This window comes from Dipodomys ordii, unplaced genomic scaffold, assembly GCF_000151885.1.
Source record: "Dipodomys ordii isolate 6190 unplaced genomic scaffold, Dord_2.0 Scaffold44, whole genome shotgun sequence".
NCBI lineage: Eukaryota > Metazoa > Chordata > Mammalia > Rodentia > Heteromyidae > Dipodomys > Dipodomys ordii.
Genome location: NW_012267260.1, coordinates 3,292,941 through 3,315,252, shown reverse-complemented (window position 1 = coordinate 3,315,252; position 22,312 = coordinate 3,292,941). Strand labels below are relative to the sequence as shown.

The following is a 22,312-nucleotide window of genomic DNA, read 5'->3' as shown; positions in this document are numbered from 1 at the left end:
TCCCCGGAACCCGTGTCCCCGCGTCCTGCGCTGTGGCCTGCCACCTGGCGCAGGCCACAAACGGCGGTAGCCTCGCGGTCGCCCCGGAGGCCGGGGTCACCGGGTCCCAGGCCAGGCGGCCCCCGAGGGCCTCGTGCGGGTAACAGCCCGGTGCGTCTGGTCATGGCGTCCCTGGCCTCCCCCCTCCTCCCCGCCCTGCCCTGCCCTCCCCCCTCTTCCCCAAGACCACCCAGCGCTGCCCTCCCCCGCCCTGCCCTCCCCCCTCTTCCCCGCACCCTGCCCTGCTCTCTGCCCTCCCCCTCCCCGCCCTTGCCCCCTCCCAGCTGCCCTGCCCTTCCCCTGCCCGCACTCCGGGGGCCTCCTTTTCCTGCCCGCACACTGCTCTGCTCTCCAGTTCAGAGACGTCCACGGTCCAAGCCCCTCTTCACCACGGGGTGGTGAGCCCGTGCTGTGATCGTTGGCTTGCAAAGGCCTTCCTGTGCTCAGAGGGACGGGGTGCTGCTCCTCCCCCCTTCCCTCCCCCCTCCTCCCTCCCCAGCTGCCATTCCTCCCTGTGCACCTCCAGAGGAACCTGGGGACGCCCACGCGCCCCACGACGTGAAAACTCCGGGGTCCACTCTCAGCCCCCCGGGGACTAAGAAAGAGAGGCCTCACCAGTGAACTCACTAATCCAAGAGGGAAAAGCATCTGAATGTGCTGGACAAATGAATTAGACAGGGGGGGGGGGGTGAGCGTGTGGGGAGGGGTGACACTGCTCAGGATGCCTTGCCCTCATAAACTGCTTTGCTTAGGGCGCTAACTCCTTAAAGATAATGTTTTAAAACATTTAAAGATCTGCTGGGTTAAATAAGATCCGTGGTGTCAGAACTCACCCAGAAGGGACCCGCAGCAAGGACTCATTGTACAAACCTCTGTAGTACAGTTGATCCGAAGATCAACCCTACAAAAGATGGGGGGAAGAGAAGGGTCAGGAAACAGCAGAAAGGCGAAAGAAGAAGAAAATAATGATAAAGACACCAAAAAAGGCTTGCCTTTAGGGAGGAGGGAGGAGGGCAGAGGGATGGGGCGGGAGTGTGTCCTGTGGCCTGGAGAGAGGTCGGTGGGGTTTGTTGTGGGCCCACTGCTCATGGAATCATGGGTCCCTCACAGTTCAGCCTCCTCCAGAATGCCAAGGAACCCACAGACAAATGCTAGGCCAGGGGCTTGCGGGACAAAGTCTCACCAAAGACCTACAGCCCAGATTTCCCTTCTTCCACTGCAGATGCCCACTGCAAACAAGTTCTAGAAAGTTCCGTGTTCCCCACTAAGCAAGCCAAACTGTCCCCTCTACATTAGACTTGGGAGCAAAGCATCTGGGTCCCATGGTGTCAGGATTCTCCTGTCTGCGTCTCCTTACTTCCCAAGATAAAAGACCTCAATGGAAACTAGAGTTCCACCGGAATCCCCAGACCACCGGTCAGACCCTCACCCGTGAGAGCCCACGTGGATGGAGACTGAGGTTCGGTGGAGGGCCGGCGGCCAGGGAGCCAGGACCACTGCCAGGCCCCAAGCTGTCCACGCATGCAACTGAGCCAGGCTGCCCTGGATGCAGATTTCCACCTCCAGATCTGTGTAATTCTCCAGCTGGGTCACTCCAAGGAAGAGCGGCTCACCACCTGCATGAAAGCAGCTGTGAGCTCTAGCACGTGGCTCCCTCTGCTTACGTCTTCTCACACCAAATACACGGCCAGCTCTGTGCAAAAGTCACTAATTTAAAAATGTTAAGGCTTATGTAATTTTTCACAAAATTACCACCACACTCTGGATATTCCTGCCAGTCACCAGGGTTACTTGCCTAGAGCTGGTGCTCTACCACTTGAGTCACACATTCAACCCAACGTTTTTGCTAGTTCATTGCAAATGAGGTCCAATGGACTTCTTTGCTAGGTCTGACTTCAACCCCAATCCTCCAGACTTTGGCCTCCTAAATAGGTTGGATGCTAGACATGAGCTCCAGGTGCCCAGCTAGCTCACTTTGTGGCCTTCAGAATACGTTTTTCCCCCATAGGAATATTACAATGCAAGAGCAAATGCTGAAAAGGATGCGTTTTGTTGTGCTTAATAATAAAACAGTAACACAAATTTGCTGGGCTTTTGGTCAATTGTCAAGCTAACCCTTAGATGCCTTTGAGCACTGATGCAATGTATTTATTCTTTTCATTATAGGTAGAAAATTGTATTAAAAGTCCAAATCACTGAAATCTGAATAGAACATGGAATTCCCGCCTCCCTTTTCTTACTTTATTGGGAAGAATCTATACCACAAGGGAATTTTAACACATTCTGGTTGCCCACGGCAGTAAATTCTTCTATACTACCTAAGCTGAATTATATTGAGAGGGTACAGGAGGCTTCCTTTTATTTATGCACTCTGGAGTTATGGGAAATGAAACTTGTACCAGAAAAAAAAATTGAATTCAAGCTTTCTTCCTTGTGAAGATGAAAAGAGTACCAGAAAATTTTGAGTTCGAGCTTTTTTGCTTGTGCAAATATGATGATCCGTTTTATACTAAGCCTTCTGTTACAGATGCTATAAACACCTTTATCTGGCATTTGCTTAACCAGAAAGAGGTGATTGCTGCTACTTTTCCCAATCTATATTGTTACAACAGGACAAGAAATAGTAATAATTTCATCCTCTCCTCTGTATCATCAGAGAATGGTTAAATTATTTCATGTGGTTGGTGCTAATAATTCTTGCTTATTCAGAGCACCACATTTTAGTTGTACTAAATAATTGTCACAAGTGAACACACAGCAAAAATGGTACTGTACTATAAGCAGCTAATTGTTTGAGACCTACATGCAAACTTCCTGGGGTTCAAATCTCAGCTCTATTACCAAAGAGAACATCTTAGATAAGCTACTATTCTTCCTTTTACTTAATTTCCTTGCTATAAACTGAGACCATCTTATAAATTAGTGGAAAGCATTCATGAAGATCTATTTTTATTTACTATTAATATTAGTGCATGGTATGTACTCAGCAAATATTGACTGAATGTTACACTTGAGTTCTCATATCATTTTTGTGATGGGAATAATCCCAGTTTCAGAGAGGAAAAATTAGAAATAAGAAAACTAATGACAACATGAAAAAAAAAGAATGTTTCCTGTTTTCTAGTAGGGACAAAAAAATCCATCAAAACTATAACAAGAATTATAGGCCACTGATTGAGGCTTTTTTTTTGACAGTCCCAGAGTTTGAACTCAGGGCTGGGGTGTTGTCCCTGCTTTTGCGCTCAAGGCTAGCACTATACCACTTGAACCACAGCTCTGCTTCCAGCTTTTGGTGGTTAACTGCAGATAAGAGTCTCATTGATTTTCCTGCACCAACAGGCTTCAAACCATGATCCTCAGATCTCAGCCTCCTGAGTAGCTAGGATTACAGGCATGACCCACCAGTGCCCAGCTTGATTGATGCCTTTCTAGGATGAATGTTGTAAGAAAAAGTGGTTGCCACGGCATGTGTTTTACCTGCTATGTTGCTTTGGTTTCTGCTCAGAGACACAACCACCAGACTCAAAGAAGGGATGTAAGTAAATGTCCCGGGAAGAACAGCAGAGTGTCCCCCTCTGACTACTGTCACGTTCACAGTGTATCCATCTTCCCCCTGAAAAATTTGTTTTCAAGGTCCAGGCTCAGTGAGACTTGAGGGGAGAGAATTCCATGTTGAATTACTTTATAAAGTTAATTTCAACCAAGTTGATACAGAGGTATATTTGTTACTCTCAAGGCTCTCCCTCCCTCTCTCCATCCCCCCCCTTTCTCTTCTTAACAAAAACTTAATTATGGAAAATATAGTATTGAAAAGAAAGCAAAAGATCTGCTCTAAAAGGTAAGCAATAATTATTTGAAATTAACACATAAATGGTTTGGGGGGGAAATAAAATAACTTCGAGAATGTCTATGCCCAACTAAACTATCCATCAAGCAGGAAAGAACTTCCAGACATGCAAATGCCCAGAAAATGTCCCTTGTGTGATGTTTCCTAAGGCACAAATAACGATCAAGAAAGAGAAGATAGGGATTCCAGGAAACAGCAAACCTACGCACAAGAGCCAAACCAAGGGCAGTAGGGCGATGCGATCTTAGAACAAATCTGGAAAACAGCCAGCCTAACTACACGAGAGGAAAGCGGAGCTCCAAGGGAAGAGAGTAACAGACATGCTGAAAGTTTTTGCAGAAGGACAGTGCATTCACATTACAAGAAAGAAAGAGGAAGTGGGGAGGGATAAAGGAAATCTGGGAGGTGAAACATAATTCTCTAAGGAAGGTGATGCCCTACGTCTGCTTTTAAACATAAACAATTGTAGCATGAATGTGTTCTGCAGGTTTAACAAAAAAATATTACTGGAATTATATTCAAAAGAATTAAACGAGGTCGTTCCCAAAGGGGAGACTAGAGGAGGGGGAAAGGGAATAAAAGAGCCTGGTTATTCAACTATTTACCTTTTAACCTTTGTATGTACTACTTGGGTCAAAATTAAAGGTTTGCTTTTCTGATGTTTATCCCCTCTAGAAAAACAAATCAGCACAAAGTTTACCCATTAAGAGGTTAAGTGGGTGGGAACCAAGATGACCACGTTGGCCCATGTGCCAAAACCCATTTCCCTGCACCTCGATAGAGGAGAATAAAATGGAAATGAACTCCAAACAACAGGATACTGTATATCCAAAGCTTTACAATGCAGCTTCATTTACCCTGAGAAAATAAATGGGCTGGGAAATATTAAGATGACCAAAACTCTGTTGTTTATAATAGGAAAAATTTAGAAATTATCCAAACGCCCAATAACAGAGAATAGTTAAACAAGTTACAACTCAGCCGCATATTCAAATTGCCCGACGTTTACATATAAAGGCTAGCTTTTCATAATATTTAAGGAACTGGATGCGATAAAATCATAGGACCAGTGGATCAAAGGGTTTTCTGAACCCTATCTTTCAGAGGATCTTTATTCGTCCAGTAGATGGCCATCTTTGGGATTCACAGGGGTGCTAGCAATGTTGGCGACAAGACTGTCAACTCTGAATAGAAAGTCCAACTGCAGCCATGCATGTGGCCAGCATGACAGCACCAGAGAACGACCCACCTCAAGCCCCCAGCAGGCCAGGAGTCAGTGCTGATGTCATGGAAGGCGAGCCCAGGACTGTGCTCACAGGACAGGACAGGGAAGCACTAGGGACCTAGCAGGCAGATGTCTCCTAAGAACCAGGAGACTAGTGGAAGGGTGGGCACTGGTCAAGAGACATTGTACTCTGAAGTTAGCATGTTGAATTGAAACTCATTGTAGCTCACAGGAAGGAAGGGAGGGAGGAAGAAAGAGGGAGCAAGGGAGGGAGAGAAGGGATTTGTTCTAGAAGTGTCTTAATCTCACCATTCCCATCTATGCCAGAAAACAAAACTGCTAGTGAAAATGTCCATTTGTCATTTGCTTAAGGAAGAAGAGAAGACCTAAGTCTCGCGACTTTTATTCATTCTGTGTCACCGACACTACCCAAGGACAGCTTGAGCCGACTGTTTTAAAGGAAGTCACTGGAGTGTATTACAAGGTGGCTTCAGTTTTCCCTTACAGCAAAATAGACAGTAGAAATAAAAGGAGCACTGTCATGATGAGAAAGATGTTCGTGCCATTCAAGTTAGCTCGAAGGAGTGGTTTTCTAAACGCCTTGCGTTAAGAGTAGCTGCCCATCCAGACAGAAAGAGACGCCCCTCGAGTCCTCATGCACCTCTTACCCTGGGTGGAACTCTGCAGTGAATCCTCCGGGAATTGCTGGCGGTGGCATTGATGGTACAAGACTGAGACCCAAATAACACCAGGTGAGCGCCGTCCAGACGGGGCCCTCGGATGAGGGCCCAGAGTCCTCCTGCCCCAGAACAGCCTTTTTAGATGACAGGCACAGCCAGACAACAGGTCACAGCAATTCCACCGTTCGCAAGAGAGAAGCAAGTCAAACTCAAATGTGAAACTATGGTCCAAACACAGGCAATGCTCAAACTGCAGGAAAGGGGTGAATATATATGTGTGTATGCATGTATCCATATGTATAAACATGGATGTATGTACATATATTCCATATATACATGTGTGATATATTCATATATGTATTGAACTACATTCAACGAGTCAACAACCAGCCTGATTGTGTCTGATGGCAGCGGTGAAGCCAATCTCTCTGTGAGGAGTGGGTGGACTTAAGTGCAGAGGTCTACTGCTCACAAGAAGAAATTGTTTGGGACCCGATTAGCTAGGAATCATCACCTATGTGGCTTGTGTGACAGTCAGGACCAGATTTCTCCACGCTGGTAAAAGGCATGGTATGTTCACCCGGCCACATTACCTGTGTCTGCCCCTCTGGCCGGCTCCACAGCCTCCAGCCTGGTCTCCACAGAGAGGAAGATGCCTTCCCCACTCTCGCTGACGGCCAGACCCACGGGCCTCACCCACACGGAGAGCTGATGCACTCCGACCGGGAGCAGGCCTGTCCGGCAGACCACGTTGGTTTGGTTCGAGAAAACAACTTGGCAACTTGTTCTGTTCACTGTGACCTGTAAGGCCTGGGCTGTGGCCGAGAAACCAACTCCGGTCATGTAAACCAGGAGGTTGGTGTCACCATCTACAAGAACAAAGGAAGAAAATGAAAAGCCAAGACAGCTCTGAGCAACAGCCCTCTCCCTGAGACAGCTCCAGGTGCCAACTCTCCTTTGCCTTCCTCTTCCTAGAGCTTAGGAGTGGCTCATGCTTGCATTTAGCACTGTAATTCCTAACCGTCTGAAATAGCGGTCAGAGGTCGCTGCTTAAACTTTTAAAAAACCTAATACTACTTTCAGCATAAGGTACAAGGAGAAACAAATTCAGTGCAGTCCCTAAGCCACTGGAATTAGGGGAGGGGGGTAGGGCGTAGGGCTTGAACTCTGGGCCTGGGTGCTGTCCCTCAGCTCTTCAGCTCAAGGCGAACGCTCTAACTCTTGAGCCACAGCACCACTTCCGGTCTTCTAGTGGTTTACTGGAGGTGAGTCTCACAGACTTTCCTTCCCTGGGCTGGCTTTGAACCCTGATCCTCAGATCTTAGCCTCCTGAGTAGTTAGGATTACAGGTGTGAGCCACCAGCACCCGGCTGACTACTGTGGATTTCTGGCACTGTTTTTTTAAAATATTTTTTATTATCTTTCAGTAGTTGTACAAAGGAGTTGCCATTTAACAAAGCAGTTTCTGAATGCAACGGGTCTTGATCAATGTCGCCCTTTCAACATTGAACCCCCCCTCACCTCTCCCTCCCCTCAGCTTTGTTAATGTTTAGGACATGTGTTGAATTTTTCCCATTTAACAAAGCAGCTAATGTTCACAATGCATCTTGATCAACCCTTTAATATGTCCTCTCCGCTTCCACCCTCCCCGACCCTCATGCTTCTCCATTCTATGATATACAAGATGAATTCCTGACTCTTCTCCCCTTCAAATCAACAACTCCTGTGTCATCCATCCATCCCAGTAACAAAATCCCTTTAGGTGGACTAAAAATAAACTTCCAGTCCCACCTGCCAACTTCCACTTAAAAACAAACATCACCCGCTATGTGGCTTCTAATCAAATCCCCAAGTCTAAGATCTGCGCCCGTCCAGTGCCAAGTCTGGAGCCATACCGAGAGAGTACCACACAGAACGGACCCTGGGTGTCACCCCCGGAAGGTACTGGAAGGAGCAGGGACCGGCGCAGTGCGCGGGGACTCCATTCACCTCCACCACCACCTGCAGGAAAAAGAAACACCAAAAGTACAAGATGGGAAGATGGGGGCTCAGACACCACTGGAGATTCTCAAACGGAAATGCGCTCGTGGTTTACTGAATGCTGCTTCTTTCTTCCACTTTCCAGTAACAAACCTAAAGTCATTGTGAGTGGCTCAAAATATGGGAAGCTTTCTGATAAATGGAAATGCTAAGCTAAATCCGTTTGTGTAACTAGGCACAATTGTGCTATATGCCACATCATATAGACCTAGGGTCTCGCTATGATTCCCAGGCTGGCCTGGGACTCCTAGGCTCAAGTGACTTGGCCACAGCCTCTCACATAGCCAGGGCTAGGCACATGCCACTCAGACAGGAATATGCGATGTGTGTCCTACATTTCCACTGTGCACAGCTCATCAACTTAAATGTCACTAAGACCACTTATCACTGTATTTCCCCCTGGGAATCCACTTCTTAGGAAACATCCTTTCTGGGCTGGGAAGGTGGCTCAGTGGTAGAGCGCTTGCCTCGCATGCATGAGGCCCTGGGGTTGATTCCTCAGCATCACAGAAGCAGAAAAAGCTGGAAGTGGTGCTGTGGCTCAAGTGGCAGAGCACTAGCCTTGAGCTGAAGAGCTGAGGGACAGTGCTCAGGCCCAGAGTTCAACCCCACAACCGACCAAAAGAAAAGAAAACATCCTTCCTTTCCCAGTAAAGGCCAACAAAGTAAAAACTGGTAGTGTGACTCAAGTGGTAAAGGACTGGCAGAGCAGTCCTTTATAACTAACACAAAGTACATTTGAACGTAAGCTCTTTTGTCCAATAACAGTAGGCTCCTAAGAAAAGATTGTAGTTGGCTTCCATGGAATAACAGGATGCACAATGCCCCTGGGTTCAATCCCCGGTCATGAAAAAAGAAACCTACGAGTCTCTTCCTTTCATTGAAATGAATGCCACTTGGAGCATCACTTTAGCCGTACAAACGTGTGCCACTGTGGAGGATGTGGGGACAAAGACCAGTTCGATCCACAATGCTTCCACTTGCAGAAAGACAAGAATATCAGTATGTCAGAATGCTGACGGTATTTGGGCCCCTGGATGCTTTGCTCTCCATCTTCTATTTCAATCTTCTCTCAAATCAAGAGCAGAGGACTTATCACGAGAACACAGGCAGATGGGAAAGACAGAAGGACGTTTCGGAGAGGCGAGGATTCAGGCCGCCCATTCCCTTTCCCGTGTGCCTGTGCAGAGGTAGAAATCAAATCTCGCGTGGGGAGCGTGAGCACGCGGTCATGGCGTCGGTGATTATCAGGCTGCTTCGAGTGCTTTCTAGGGGTAGAAAGAACTCGACTCTCATAGCCTCTGTCTACTATGATTGGGATCCGGCCCTTGGGAGCAAAGCCAGCTTACACGCCCGGCAGCGGCTGCGTTGGTTGCACGCAACACGGGCACTTGTGCGTGCGTGGCCCGCACACCCTCACCTGGGCTTGTGGGTTCGCGGTAGCCAGCATGTCTCCAAATATGGGTCCAAGGAACACCCCGCCATCATACACCACCCGGACCTCCGCGGTGGCGTCCACGCCGGTAAGATTGTGATGGGACACCTGAGAGGGTACGTTTCCGGTCAGTTCTACCAGCGAACAGAAATCGGGTCTTGCTTAGAACAAGTTCTCTTTGGGGTTCTTACGTCTGCCTGAGAAAACCAGGCAGTCAACGCGAGGAGCCCAAGCTCAGGTCCACTGGGAAGTCAGAGCGGAGGGAAAGCCGGCAGCCTCGTCACACGCAGAGCCGGCAAAAGAGCCGCGACTCGTGAATCTAAGACTCAAGACGCACTGTTTCTAGATGCTTCTCTCTTTTGTAGGTTTGCCGTGCTCTGAGCTAGGATCAAGACCCCCTTCCTTCCATCGCCAACCCCAGGATTTTGTCTGAAGCCCACCTGCCCCCTGGCGGGCCCACACGCTCAGGCTCCACGTTATAATAACAAATGCTAGATGATCATTGCTTTATTTTTTAAACCCCTAAATATGCAGGCGCATCTGGTTTTGTCATTATCCAAAGACAGCAAATCTTTTTCCCAAGCTCCTTCTGCCACGCCATCTGCCTCCGAGATAGCCCGAGCCCAGCGCATCTGCTTGAATTACCCACGAGCAGACGCGGGGCTCCGTGCGTGGACGCTGGACGCTGGCCTGCGATTTCCCTGTCTACACCCTGCTAGGAAAGAAGCCCCTGGGCTGAAACGGCTCTACCGGGCTGGGGCAGGAGATGCAGGTGTTGGAATCTTCTAGAAGGAAAGATCATGGAAGCCCTTTAAACTTGAAGATTCCCACAAAATTAATCATCCACGACAACTTCTATCCTGTCATTCTGATCGTCTTTATTTTCCTTACCTAGTTTCTCCAAGATAACAAAGCCATACCACAAAGAAGCTGGGGGGGTGGGGGGAACGTACCCCAATCATGTCGGGCAGGTCCCCCGTCTGCATGGGCCAGGACAGGCTCCACACACGCTCGTAGCAGGAACCTTGCTCCTCCACCGTGAAGTCCGCGGCCTTCAGGGGGCCGCACGGGGCGCCCTGGGCGTTGTCCCGTAGAAGCTGGTGGAGCCCGGACGCGGACGTGCCCACGGGGATGTCTGCGAGGGAAGGGTTTTCACGTAGGGAATGCAAGGTGCTCGTTCATCTGCCTTTATCACCAGCGTAAACGTGAGCACTGCTGCCCACGTTGCAAGAGACCTTCAGCGTCAGCATGGACTCGGAGAGGCACGTGGGCCTCGTGGGCTGCCTTCCCCCACGTAAACACAGACAGCACACACCCTCTGTGCACGCAGCACCGCCCGCCATCTGCCAGACCAAAGGACGGTCTCAGGGAAACAAGGCCGGCTGCAGGCGGGCGGGCTCCACACGCCGCCGTCGTGGCCGAAAAGCTAACTAAAGGTTGGGTTCTCGATGGAAAAAGCTCGCTGGCCCTGTGAACACGGGAAAGGGGGACACTCGGCGGGAAGACGGGGAGTCACGCCACGGCTGACAGGCACGCGGCAAGCCCAGCGGACCCCGCTGAGGACTGTGGGCACAGGACTCCGGCCTATCAGAAATCACCTGCTTCCCCCTGGAGAGAGTTAGCAAGCTCTGCGTCTGAACCCCGCGTGGCGGCTTACTAGCCCTGGGGGCGGCTCCCTAGGACCCCCAGTGCCTCACTCTGGAGATGGAGAAAATGAACCTAATGATTCTCAAAAGCTGGCCAGCCCAGCGAGACGGGCGTACGCTGAAACACCACTCTCGCCCTCAGCTCAAGAGCTGGCCTCGGATTCCACCGTGCCCGCATGGATCCTTTCCAGCACGCCAGCCAGCATCTCATCGCTTAACACAAAAACACTGCTCTGAGCGTGACCTGTCTCAGGCTCAGTGCCATTCCCAAAGACCAGGTTAGGGCTGGCTGCCCTTTGCAGATAACCTGGTGTCCAACACCAGCAGGGGGACACGGCAGCAGACGTGACCCACCAAAGGTCTCTCGGGTGGGAGAAACGTAGCATGGTGACACACTTCAAGGACACAGGCCAGGGCTGGCTCTAGTCACTCATCAGATCTAAGAGCTGAGAGGCCTCTGACCGTTCCTACACAGCCCTGTGAGAGTGGAAACACCCTTTCTCCCCTCAGACAGAAAGAACGAGCACTTCAAACAACCAGATGATGGTTGGACAAATGAGGGAATGCCCGCGGGGTCCCGGGAGGGGCAGCCGAGGAGTGGAGAGAGCAAAGCTCCAGGTGCAGTCCTGACATGCGTGGGGGGGGAGGGGGGAGGGGAGGGGATGGAAGGAGCAACATGGACCATGGTACTCATAAGTTGATATGTTGGATTAAAGTCCCTTTGGACAACTACTGAAAGATAATTTTGATTTGTTGTTGTTTTGGTCAGTTGTGGGGCTTGAACTCTGGGCCTGGGCGCTGTCCCTCAGCTCTTCAGCTCAAGTCTGGCGCTCTACCACTTGAGTCACAGCACCACTTCCAGTTTTCTGGTGGCTAATTGGTGATAGAAGTCTCATGGACTTTCCTGCCTGGGCTGGCTTTGAACCATGATCCTCAGATCTCAGCCTCCTGAGCAGCTAGGATGACAGGCGTGAGCCACTGGCGCCCAGCTTGAAAGATCGTTTTTTTCATGACACATTGTTAAGAGAAATGAATGGTATCTTAGGAGTCGACCGTTAAGGTAAGACAAGGAGATGCTCATCTGGCCTGGGCCGGCCTGGCTGGAGCAGGACGCAGCCTCCTGCGGGGTGGGCGGGGGGAGCTGGCCCCACGGATGGCTTCATGTGGGGCCCGTGGGGTCCAGAGCTGGGTGAGAACGCATCCGTGCAGCGTTCAGACCCACGTGTGGGATGAAGGGTCATTATCGCCGCAGGAAGCTCTCGGCTCAGTTTCCACGTCTAGCGAGGGGAAAGCCTGGGCGTCTGCGGTCAGTGCTCTTCCCGAGGTCCAGGAAGGCCGTGTCCAGAGGGCAGGAGACCCCCCGCGAGGAAGGCCGTGTCCAGAGGGCAGGAGACCCCCCGCGAGCAGTACTCTCGGGTGTCCGGTGTCCCGCCAGCCAGCGTCACAAGGTGCTGTCACTGGGGACCCAGGACTCCCCCCCCCCGGGGAGCCGCACGGCCCGCTGGCCCTTACCCACTGGCCCTTACCTGGGATCACTGTGTGAAGAAGCCGCAGGCTGAAGTGACCTCCCAGCGGGGGGCTCGGCCGCTGCAGCCGCCGCGCCGGCGCCCGGCGTCCACACCCTCCGCCCGCTGCCTCACTGGACACGGAGCTGCCCGGGGCAGACACAGACATTCACCACAGAGGGTACCAGGGGTGCCAACCCAGGTCCATCCACACGCCAGCCCAAGGCCAGGAGCACATGACCCCGCTGACCCCTGACCCCATAGCATGACCCTGCTGACCCCTGATCACTGACCCCACAGCATGACCACACAGACTCTTGACCACTGTCCTCTCTACCACAGCATGACCCCACTGACCCCTGATCTCACCACCACAGCACAACCCTGCTGACCACCGACCACTGACATCTCTACACCACAACCCCGCTGACCACTGACCACTGACATCTCCTCTACACCACAACCCCGCTGACCACTGACCACTGACCTCACCTCCACAGCACAACCCTGCTGACCACTGACCACTGACATCTCCTCCACAGCACAACCCTGCTGACCACCGACCTCACCACCACAGCACAACCCCACTGACCACTGACCCCACCACAGCACAATCCCACTGACCCCACAGCACAACCCTGCTGACCACTGACCACTACCTCACCACCACAGTACAACCTCACTGACCACTGACCTCACCACCACAGCACAATCCTGCTGACCAGTGGTGACCTCCCCAGAATAGAGCTCTGGTTGTAAAGCACCACTGAAAGACACCCAGTCTTTCATTGTCTCATTTAAAACCTAAATAGTGGGTATATGCATGCGTGCACACCACCTGTGCATGCGTGTGTGTATACCACCTGTGCACACATGTGTGTACGCCACCTGTGCACGCATGCATGTACGCCACCTGTGCACACGTGTGTGTGCGCCACCTGTGGGTGTGTGCGTGTATGCCACCTGTGCATGTGTGTATACCACCTGTGCACGTGTGCGTGTGTGCGCCACCTGCGCACGCGTGCGTGTACACCACCTGTGCACACATGCATGTACGCCACCTGTGCACACGTGTGTGCGCCACCTGTGCACACGTGCGTGTACGCCACTTGTGCACATGTGTGTGCGCCACCTGTGCATGCGTGCATGTATGCCACCTGTGCACGCGTGCGTGTACGCCACCTGTGCACATGTGTGTGTGCCACCTGTGCATGCGTGCATGTATACCACCTGTGCACGTGCGTGTGTACACCACCTGCGTGAAGCAGAGGTGAAAACACACTCGCAGTGGCGGTGGGAGTCTTTCCTCAGATGTGACTCTGAGTTGGTCTTGTTTGTTGTGCTCTACCTGCACTCCCAGCTTTTCAACCATGAACACGCCATTTCTGCGAGCAGCAGTGCATCACTACTTGTGAGATGTATGCATCCGAAGATGCAGAGGGAACTCAGGAGGAAAACTCAGGAAGGAGGCCGTCCGGACCACGCGGCGTGTGAGTGGCCGAGGGTTACTAACTGCGGCCCACGAGGCTGCTTCCCCTCCACCACCGGAGCGCTCCACCCCTCCGTCCGCCCTCCCAGCCTCCATTCCACTGGCCATCATCAAGGACTGCATCAGTGACTTGGTTCACCTGGCCCTAAGGTGCCGGACACAGCGTGATGTAATGGGAGGAGAGCGTGCACACTCACAGCCGTGTGCATTCGTATATCCTGGGCGCAGACAGACGTCAGAGAATCTGAGCTCTTACAGTGCCCCTGGGTGTAAGCGAAAAGTTGAAAGAATTAAAGCGCCCGTGAGTTTCCAGGGCTTGAAGTCTGAGCCTGGCTGACTGCTTTGGAAACTGCAGGTACGGGGCTCAAACAGCCCTGTGCGCAGGGCTCTGTTGCCCTCTGGTGGTCAGGCTGAGAGATGCATATTTTCTGTTCCTTTCCCTTCAAGATGGATACACGTGAAATAAAACGAAGGGAGTAGACAGAGCCCGGTGTTAGTGAGAAACTCTGCACAGCATACAACGCTGCTGTTTTAGATGAATCTCATATAGCCTTGGCATCTTCGGGGAACTCATTAAAAATGCACCTTCTCTCAAATTTGAATTCTTAGCTCTGAAATTTAGGTTTTAATAAGACCTCCAGGTGAACCTGTCAAGATGAAATCAATGATGCAAACCACAGCACAAGGCAGTCACCCTGTCCTGATAAGAAACACTCCCTCCCCTGAAATCCCCAGGAGAGACGGGCTGCAAACTCGGGGCTCACCAGGCAGTGAGGAGCGGGAGCTGCAGGCCACACCCCGCCGGCCAGACGGAGACATTGAAGAGCGGAGGGGATCCCACCACGGAGACGGATTCCACCAGATTTCCCCCGGGCCGGGCTGTGCCCAAGTCAGCTTGAGAAACTAGAGACCAATGAATCAACTGGTGACCCAGTTAGGACCCACTGGTGGGTGACTGCGTCATCTTTTGCTCTAGAGAGAAGGGAAAGAAGGTGGGCCTGGGAAGGGGGCTATAAAAGCGAGGAAATCTGAATCCAGGAGTCATTTAAAATAAACTGGTGGGGAAGCCAAAGGAGTGGAAGTTGGAAACGTGAATGCCCCGCGGACAAACAACCACCGGCAGACACCATTACATGCAGCCTCAGCTGGCCTTGGAGGAGCACTTTGTCTGATGGATCGCTGGGCACACAGGGCCGAGTGGGACCACTGTGTCCAAGGAAAGTCAAAGGAGAGGATTCTGGATGGAGAGAAAGGATGGACAAAGGTGTTCTCTCCAGAGGAAGGTGACTCCACTCCTCCAAGAGCCCCCGCCAGGCCTGCAGCCCTCAGACAGAGAGGAAGTATTGCCTGCCTTCTAGCACTTGCTGGGACACCTCGTTCGAGGAGAGGTGAATCCTGCATGCACGGTGCTAACAGTGATGTCAGCGGGTTCTCTCTACTGTGCGAGTGCTGGACCTGAAATGAATGTTTGGTAGCAAACTGGCTCATCATCACAATAACGCAATGAGGTGGGGATCTCATGAGACCCGACTTCCAGGTGAGGGAAGCAGCGTTTCTCAGCCAGGACAGTATGAAGTTAGGTCAAGGGAGCGAGAACAAACCAAGAGATGAATGGGAAAAGAGAAGGACTAGCTGGAGATACAGAATCCAGGACACACAACGCACCGCCGCTGCTTCTAGAACCAAGACGGGCAGGTAGAGATGGCCTCCTCCCTCCTTGCTGTAAGGAGCAACAGCCTCCAGCTAGGAGGGACCAGGCAGGCATTAGCGGCCTGGGGAGGAGGGTGGAGGCCTGGGGAGGAAGGAGGGTGGAGGCCCAGGGAGGATGGTGGAGGCCCGGGGAGGAGGGTGGAGGCCCAGGGAGGAGGGTGGAGGCCCGGGGAGGTCAATGGAGGCCCGGGGAGGAGGGTGGAAGCCTGGGGAGGAAGGAGGGTGGAGGCCCAGGGAGGACGGTGGAGGCCGGGGAGGACGGTGGAGGCCCGAGGAGGACCGGGGAGGCCCGGGGAGGAAGGTGGAGGCCGGGGAGGATGGTGGAGGCCCGGGGAGGCCCGGGGAGGAGGGTGGAGGCCCGGGGAGGAAGGTGGAGGCCTGGGGAAGAGGGTGGAAGCCCAGGGAGGAGGGTGGAATCCACGGTCACCTGTCAGATTCGTGTCTGTGATGATCACTTCATCCACGCAGAGCACATCCGTCTCCGGGGCTCTGGGGAAGAGGCTCAGCTGCTGCACCAGCACGGGCACACTTGCCGAGGGCGTGCGGAGGCCCCTGGAGTGTCTCACACACGTGTCCCACAGGTCGGTGCACGCAAACCGCCATCTATGAGGGCCAGGGTGGGAAGGACGCTGTGTGAACCCTGCAGACCCTGCCCGGGACTCTGCGGCCCAGGGAGGGACTCCAGGATGAGTCGCCCGCCGGGAGGCCGTCCCGGGCCGGTGGCTCGTTCACAGCCTCAGCAGCACCTGCGCACTACGTGCACGGACACCCACATTCCATTGCAGTTCATCAGTGGGTTAGACATCAGGCGCTAACAGACTCATTCCGGTCAGAGCCACTGGCGAAGTCTGTAATGGATGTGAGGAGCACTGAACCGGGAGTCCTGTGCCTTAAACGGATTCCAGAGTCACAAGCCAAAGGCATGTGGTGACTCTCACGTTCCCGGGGCCCCGTGAGCCCCGCCGGCTCGGTCAAAGCGCCGGCTCTGAGTTCTCCCCGGAATACCACATCCGACTCTAAGAGTCTGGAGTGGGCCACAGTCCCCAAGAAAGCCAGCACCCCAAGCTGGAAGAACCCTGCACACCTGCCCCCCCCCACACACACACACAGCTACCTCTCGGGACCGGCCGGCGCGGGACTCCAGGCACACGTGATGTTCTCCGGGACACCGGCAGAGCCAGCTGTGAAAGTCACCACCACCCTCAGGCTTGTGTTCGCGTGGCCCTTGTAAGCAATGCACAGCTGCAAACAGCAAATACACGCTTCGGCTCTGTGTGTGTAAGCAGCAGCCACCCCAGGGGAAACGACCAAGCTGTTCTCCCGTCTACACCCACCACATGCATGAAAGACCCCAGACCTGACCTCCTGGAGCGCCCCGTCTCCCAGGAGACCAAATAACTGGAACTGCTATCCCTTCCTCAATAAAGCTGCGGGGGGAGCAGTCCATGCTTTTTCTTTTTTTGTCAGTGGTGGGGCTTGAACTCTGGGCCTGGGCGCTGACCCTCAGCTCTTCAGCTCAAGGTGAGCGCTCTACCGCTTGAGCCACAGCGCCACTTCCAGGTTTCTGGTGGTCCACTGGAGATAAGAGTCTCACAGACTTTCCTGCCCAGGCTGGCTTTGAACTGTGATCCTCAGATCTCAGCCTCCTGAGTAGCTAGGATGACAGGTGTGAGCCACCAGCGCCCGGCTCAGTGCATGCTTTTTCTGAGGACCTAAGGACTGGAAGTCATTCAGCAGGTCTGTTGTTTGGGGTTTGGTGCGTGGCGATGGGATTTCTGAGCAGTTGGGTGTGGTGTGCGCCCGCCTTCTCTGAGCCCCAGCCTTCCCCCCCCCCTTGCTTCCTGACTCCACTGTGTGCGATCGCTCAGCATCAGAACACTTCAGGCACTTGACTTTCAAGAGCTGTGGTGTGCACAGAGGGGTGTCTCCCCACCCCCGCCCGCTGCATCCCAGACACCCCCGTGCCCACAAGCAGCGTCCTGTCTGTGCTGCCGCTCCTCTCCAGAGGCAAAGTCACCCCCATTTTGAGAACCTGAGGTAGAGGTGAGGAGGAAGATGGATTGGGGCCTCAACTCCCTCTGGGCTTCAAAAGGATGACCAGAAAGAGCCGTGCTGGTTCTCAGGGGCGAATAAGCCGCGCTTCCCTGGGAAGCCAGAGAAACGCCGGCAAGGGGTGGAAGTGGGGCCTGGGAACCGCAGGGGCCAGTCCACCCACAGTGACCATCAGCACCGCGCCCGCAGCCGATCCACCACAATAACCGTCAGCTCCGCGCGCCGGCAGCCGGGCTCCGCTCTGCCTGGGCTCCGCCCCTCCCCGCAGGGCTCCCCGACCCTCCCCGCACCCTGTCCCTGCGACCTACACCAAATCCTTCCCCATCTTATGGCAGAGCACCCTGCATGTCAGAGTTCACCACCAGGCAGCCTGCCTGCAGACTCTGTTCTCTTTCTTTACTTCCAGGCCAAAGAAAATACTAGAGGAAATGAAACTTCTGTCCCCTCCTGCGAGTGCTAACATCTAGACATGTCCGGGGACAGCGTGCACGCGGGGCTGGCCGTGTCTGTGCGCACCTGAAACCACCGGCCGGAGACCTAGAACCCCCGCCCTCAGCCAGACGCAGCCATCCTGAGCTAACCTCGGTCCCGTAGCAACCCAACCCTGTCCTGCACCTCGTCCAGGCCCTGGAGCGGCGGGAACTCACGTGGGGAAACTGAGCCAGCCGGTAGCCCTTTGGAGCCACGGGAGGGGTCACCACCAGGTGTCCGGGCTGGCAGAGGCTGAATCTACCGCAGAAAGGTCCGGTGGCGCAGGTGAGGACCCCATCAGAGCTGGAAGCTTCCAGGCCTGGATGCAGCTCAGGGAAAACAGGGAGGCAGGCATGGATGTTAGACAGAAAGAGCCTCGCAGGCCAGGTGCGGGAAACGGGATGTGAGCTGCCGGTGAGCACGGGTGAGGACTGAGCACCCAGCACCCTCTGACTGTGAGGAGTTGGCCTATCCAGTACCCTCTCCTCCAAGTACCATGCCCTGAAAACCGGCCAAGAAGCCAGAGACAGGAACGTCTCTGCACCTTCCCGGAACGGGAATTTAGTTGGCCTTACTAATTTGGAAGGGTGGGCGGACACAGACCTGTACCCGGTGTACAGGCGTGCAGATGGAGATTAGAGGATGGACGGAGTGGGGAGAGATGGGGAGATGGACCAGAGGGGTCACATCTCCAGGGTTCACAAACTGGCATGTCGAGGAAACTCCTTTTGAAAGCATAGTAATTTAGAAAACATGCCCTCACATTGTGTGTGTGTGTGTGTGTGTGTGTGTGTGTGTGTGTGTGTGAACTCCTTTTGAAAGCATAGTAATTTAGAAAACATGCCCTCACATTGTGTGTGTGTGTGTGTGTGTGTGTGTTGGTAATGGGGCTTAATTTTATTTAGTTATTTTTTGCTCAAGGCTGACACTCTATCACTTGAGCCACAGCTCCACCTCCAGGTTTTTGTTTTGTTCTGTTCTGTTGTGTTGCTGGTTAACTGGAAATAAGAGCCTGGAATACTTTTCTTCCAACCATCAGCCTCAGATCTCAGTCTCCTGAGTAGCTGGGATTACAGGCTAGGGTTACATTACTTCCTTATGTACTAATTCTTTTGAACGAAATAAGATTTCAGAGTAATTGCTGGGGGGAGGGGGTGCCAGTCCTGGGGCTTGAAGTCAGGGCCTGGGTGCTATCCCTGAGCCTCTTTGTACTCAAGGCTAGCACTGGAGCCACAGCACCAACAGTTGCAGCTTTCGCTGAGTATTGATTGGAGATAAGAATCTCATGGACTTTCCTGGCCAGGCTGGCTTTGAACCATGATCCTCAGATCTCAGCCTCCCAAGTAGCTAGGATTACAGGCGTGAGCCATGGGTGCCTGGCTGAGTAGTTGCTGTCCGTCCTACATGGGGCCCTTCTCCCCCTAGGAGGTGGGAATCGAGTGGACAGCCTCCCGCCCTGGAACACAGCGATGCCCCTGCTTCCCAACGGCCCCCGACGGCCCGAGGCTGCGCACCTGCAGCAGAGCTCACAGATACCCCACAGGCCCTCTCGGAGTGCACACCCAGTCCCGAGGCCGCGTGCCTGCCGCAGAGCTCAGGGACACCCCGCGGGCCCTCAGAGTGCACACCCAGTCCCGAGGCCCAGAGCTCAGGGACACCCCACGGGCCCTCAGAGTGCACACCCAGTCCCGAGGCCGCGTGCCTGCCGCAGAGCTCAGGGACACCCAGCGGGCCCTCAGAGTGCACACCCAGTTCTCCTGTGTGTGCTTGACTGTTAGCACCTTGCACAGCAAAGGAAGATTGCTTCCATTTGACAGAAAAAGAAAGGAGAGGAAAGAGCGTCAGCACCTTGCTCAAATCCAAGCCGGAGTAAGAGGCCGGCTGACGCGGGCTCCACGCTGCACTTGACTGCCAGTAACGCCTCCAGCGTGGTTTGAATCTATTCCAAAAAGAATCAAAACGCCAAGAGTCACACCATGGGCAGAAAGACCACCCCCAGCCCGCCGCAATTTCCAGAACGCATCACCTGGTGAGCTGTGGCGTTTGCGGGCAGCGGTGGGCTGGAGACGTTGCCCCAAGTGAGGAAAAAGTTTCCTGGGCCTGATACGTCCAGCATCTGCAAACCAAGCGTGCCAGGACTAAGCCCGTATTCACGGAGCCTGTCCACCAACCCAGAACCCGCCGCCTGGGCTTGCTGTTGCCAGAACTTCCAATTCCCAAATGAACTATGGTCCAGAAAGTTCTGAGGAGCCCGGCACCCTCTCCTAAAGCAGACCCCCTGGTGTGGTGCACGTGGCTGCCTCCTGCTGGACTGCACCCCTTTCCTACAGTAGGAGTGGTGCGATTGTCCCCGCGCACCGCCCTCAGCCTCACCACGGCTCTGTCCCGGGAGAGGGGCAGCACCCACGTGGCCTGCCACGCTCCCCACGGTGACACTTCCTCTGCTCTGCTTCCAGCACGTTCTCTAGAGTTGAGCACTTCACACTTCCACTCTGAACCACATGGCAGGGTGGGAACACTCGTTTCTCTCGTTGGTGGTGGTGATGGTGGTGGTAGTGGTGGTGGTTCAGAGGCTAACACTGGGTACTGTCCTAGAGCTTTTATGCCCAAGGCTCTACCACTTGAGCCACAGCACCACTTCTGGTTTTCTGGTGGTTCATTGGAGCTAATAGTCTCACAGACTTTCCTGCCTGGGCTGGCTTTGAACCGTGATGCTCAGATCTCAGCCTCCTGACTAGCTAGGATGACAAGCGTGAGCCACTGGCGCCCGGCTAGCTTCTCATTTCTTCAATCACTTGCTTTCTGCTCTTGTTCTTTGATAATTTATATCCGCGTTGCTGCTAGACTGGAAGCTTGCAAGGCCTCATTGTACATCAGAAAGTGAACAAAAAAAATAAACTTTTCCACAGCCATAAGGGCAAAGCTAAGAGCTCCAAAGAAGAACCAAAAAGAGAAAAAACACAGTGGTGTGTGTGTGTGCGTGCGCGTGTGCGTGTGTGTGTGTGTGTACACGTGTGTGTGTGTTGACTGTATTATGGGGAGTTTTCAGACAATAAGTAAGGCAATCTCAATAATAAGACTTCGTTTGTACATTAGTGGTTCGTCTGTGCTTCACTGACAACCCTCTCGGGGGCCTATCTTGGGGCCCCTCTAACTGGGGAGCAGAGTTTTTCCTCTCACCTCTCAGGGCCCCCTCGCCCCCGCCCCGCGGTCCTGCTGCTAAGCCACACGCCCTGCCCGCTGAGGGCTGCGCACCTGCACTTCGGGGCGCCTCTGGGCGCGGGCGCGGAGCTGGTGCTTCTCACGGAGGTAGGTGGCCACCTGGCCGGCAGTGAGCCACGTGTTGTGGAGCTGGACGCCAATCCTCACCCCTGCGCTGGGCGCCCTGCCCTGCTGCTCGGCTTCCAGGTAGTACTTGGCTCCACCCCGCAGCTCCATCTTGGGGGTCTTCTGCTGCCACACCCCCGCGTCCCCGTGCTCCCAGGAGTCGAACCAGTCCGCCGTGCCCACGCCGATGAAGGCCACTCTCGCCTGCGCCCAGACAACAGAGCGGGGAGGGAAGCTTCCAGACGGTTCTTCCCACAGAGGGAACATCTGGAAGACCACTAAGGTGAGGTGGGGTCTGGCGCCTTTCCGCCTTGGCCCTGGGGGTGGGGGGGATGCCTCTTCACCTCTCCTCCTTTCTCCCTTTTTCTCAGCCCAATAGTGTTTGATTTAGTTGTTCTCATGTTGTTGTTATCATAAAGGAGGCGTGCAGAGGGCTTTCAGGTACCTAGCCAGGCAATGCGCACACTCTTTCTAGACAATGTCCCCTTCCCTCACTCTCTCCCAGCTCCCCTAAGGTGTGTAGTTCATTTTCAACCTAGTGTCTATGCATTTGCTACCCTTGGTCCCTCCATTTCTGTACACCCTTGCCCTCCCCAAGACAGATACGTGAGCAAACAGGACAGTAGAAAACAAGAGCAACAATGAAAAAGATCTCGTTTCCATTTTCTGGGTAATAGTACCTACGTGAGGCTATTCGGGTGCGTTTGTCAGGCCTCCCCTCTGGGGAGATTCCTACGAGAAGCAACTTAGGTGGGAAAAAGATGTACTGTGGCTGGTGGCTTCAGTCAGCCACGGGGCCAGAGGAGGGGAGGAGGAGGGGAGGAGGGAAGGGAGGAGGGAGGGGAG

At 53.6% G+C, this 22,312-nt stretch overlaps 1 protein-coding gene across 2 annotated transcripts in view; it reads right to left on the bottom strand.

The window, feature by feature from the left end:
- Positions 1-22,312, bottom strand: part of Pkhd1 (polycystic kidney and hepatic disease 1 (autosomal recessive)) — a 276,147-nt gene that overhangs the window by 231,002 nt on the left and 22,833 nt on the right. For both annotated transcript variants that reach the window (XM_013019158.1, XM_013019159.1), the window contains exons 16-31: positions 21,395-21,670; positions 20,166-20,255; positions 19,988-20,078; positions 18,316-18,458; positions 16,731-16,858; positions 16,044-16,219; positions 14,671-14,809; positions 12,439-12,563; positions 10,220-10,401; positions 9,252-9,374; positions 7,687-7,792; positions 6,385-6,660; positions 5,780-5,910; positions 3,517-3,652; positions 1,469-1,655; positions 873-940 (exon numbers count right to left, since the gene is read on the bottom strand). In XM_013019158.1, the coding sequence (XP_012874612.1) occupies positions 873-940; positions 1,469-1,655; positions 3,517-3,652; positions 5,780-5,910; positions 6,385-6,660; positions 7,687-7,792; positions 9,252-9,374; positions 10,220-10,401; positions 12,439-12,563; positions 14,671-14,809; positions 16,044-16,219; positions 16,731-16,858; positions 18,316-18,458; positions 19,988-20,078; positions 20,166-20,255; positions 21,395-21,670 (2,377 nt within the window). The remainder of the gene's footprint in view (positions 1-872; positions 941-1,468; positions 1,656-3,516; positions 3,653-5,779; positions 5,911-6,384; positions 6,661-7,686; positions 7,793-9,251; positions 9,375-10,219; positions 10,402-12,438; positions 12,564-14,670; positions 14,810-16,043; positions 16,220-16,730; positions 16,859-18,315; positions 18,459-19,987; positions 20,079-20,165; positions 20,256-21,394; positions 21,671-22,312) is intronic.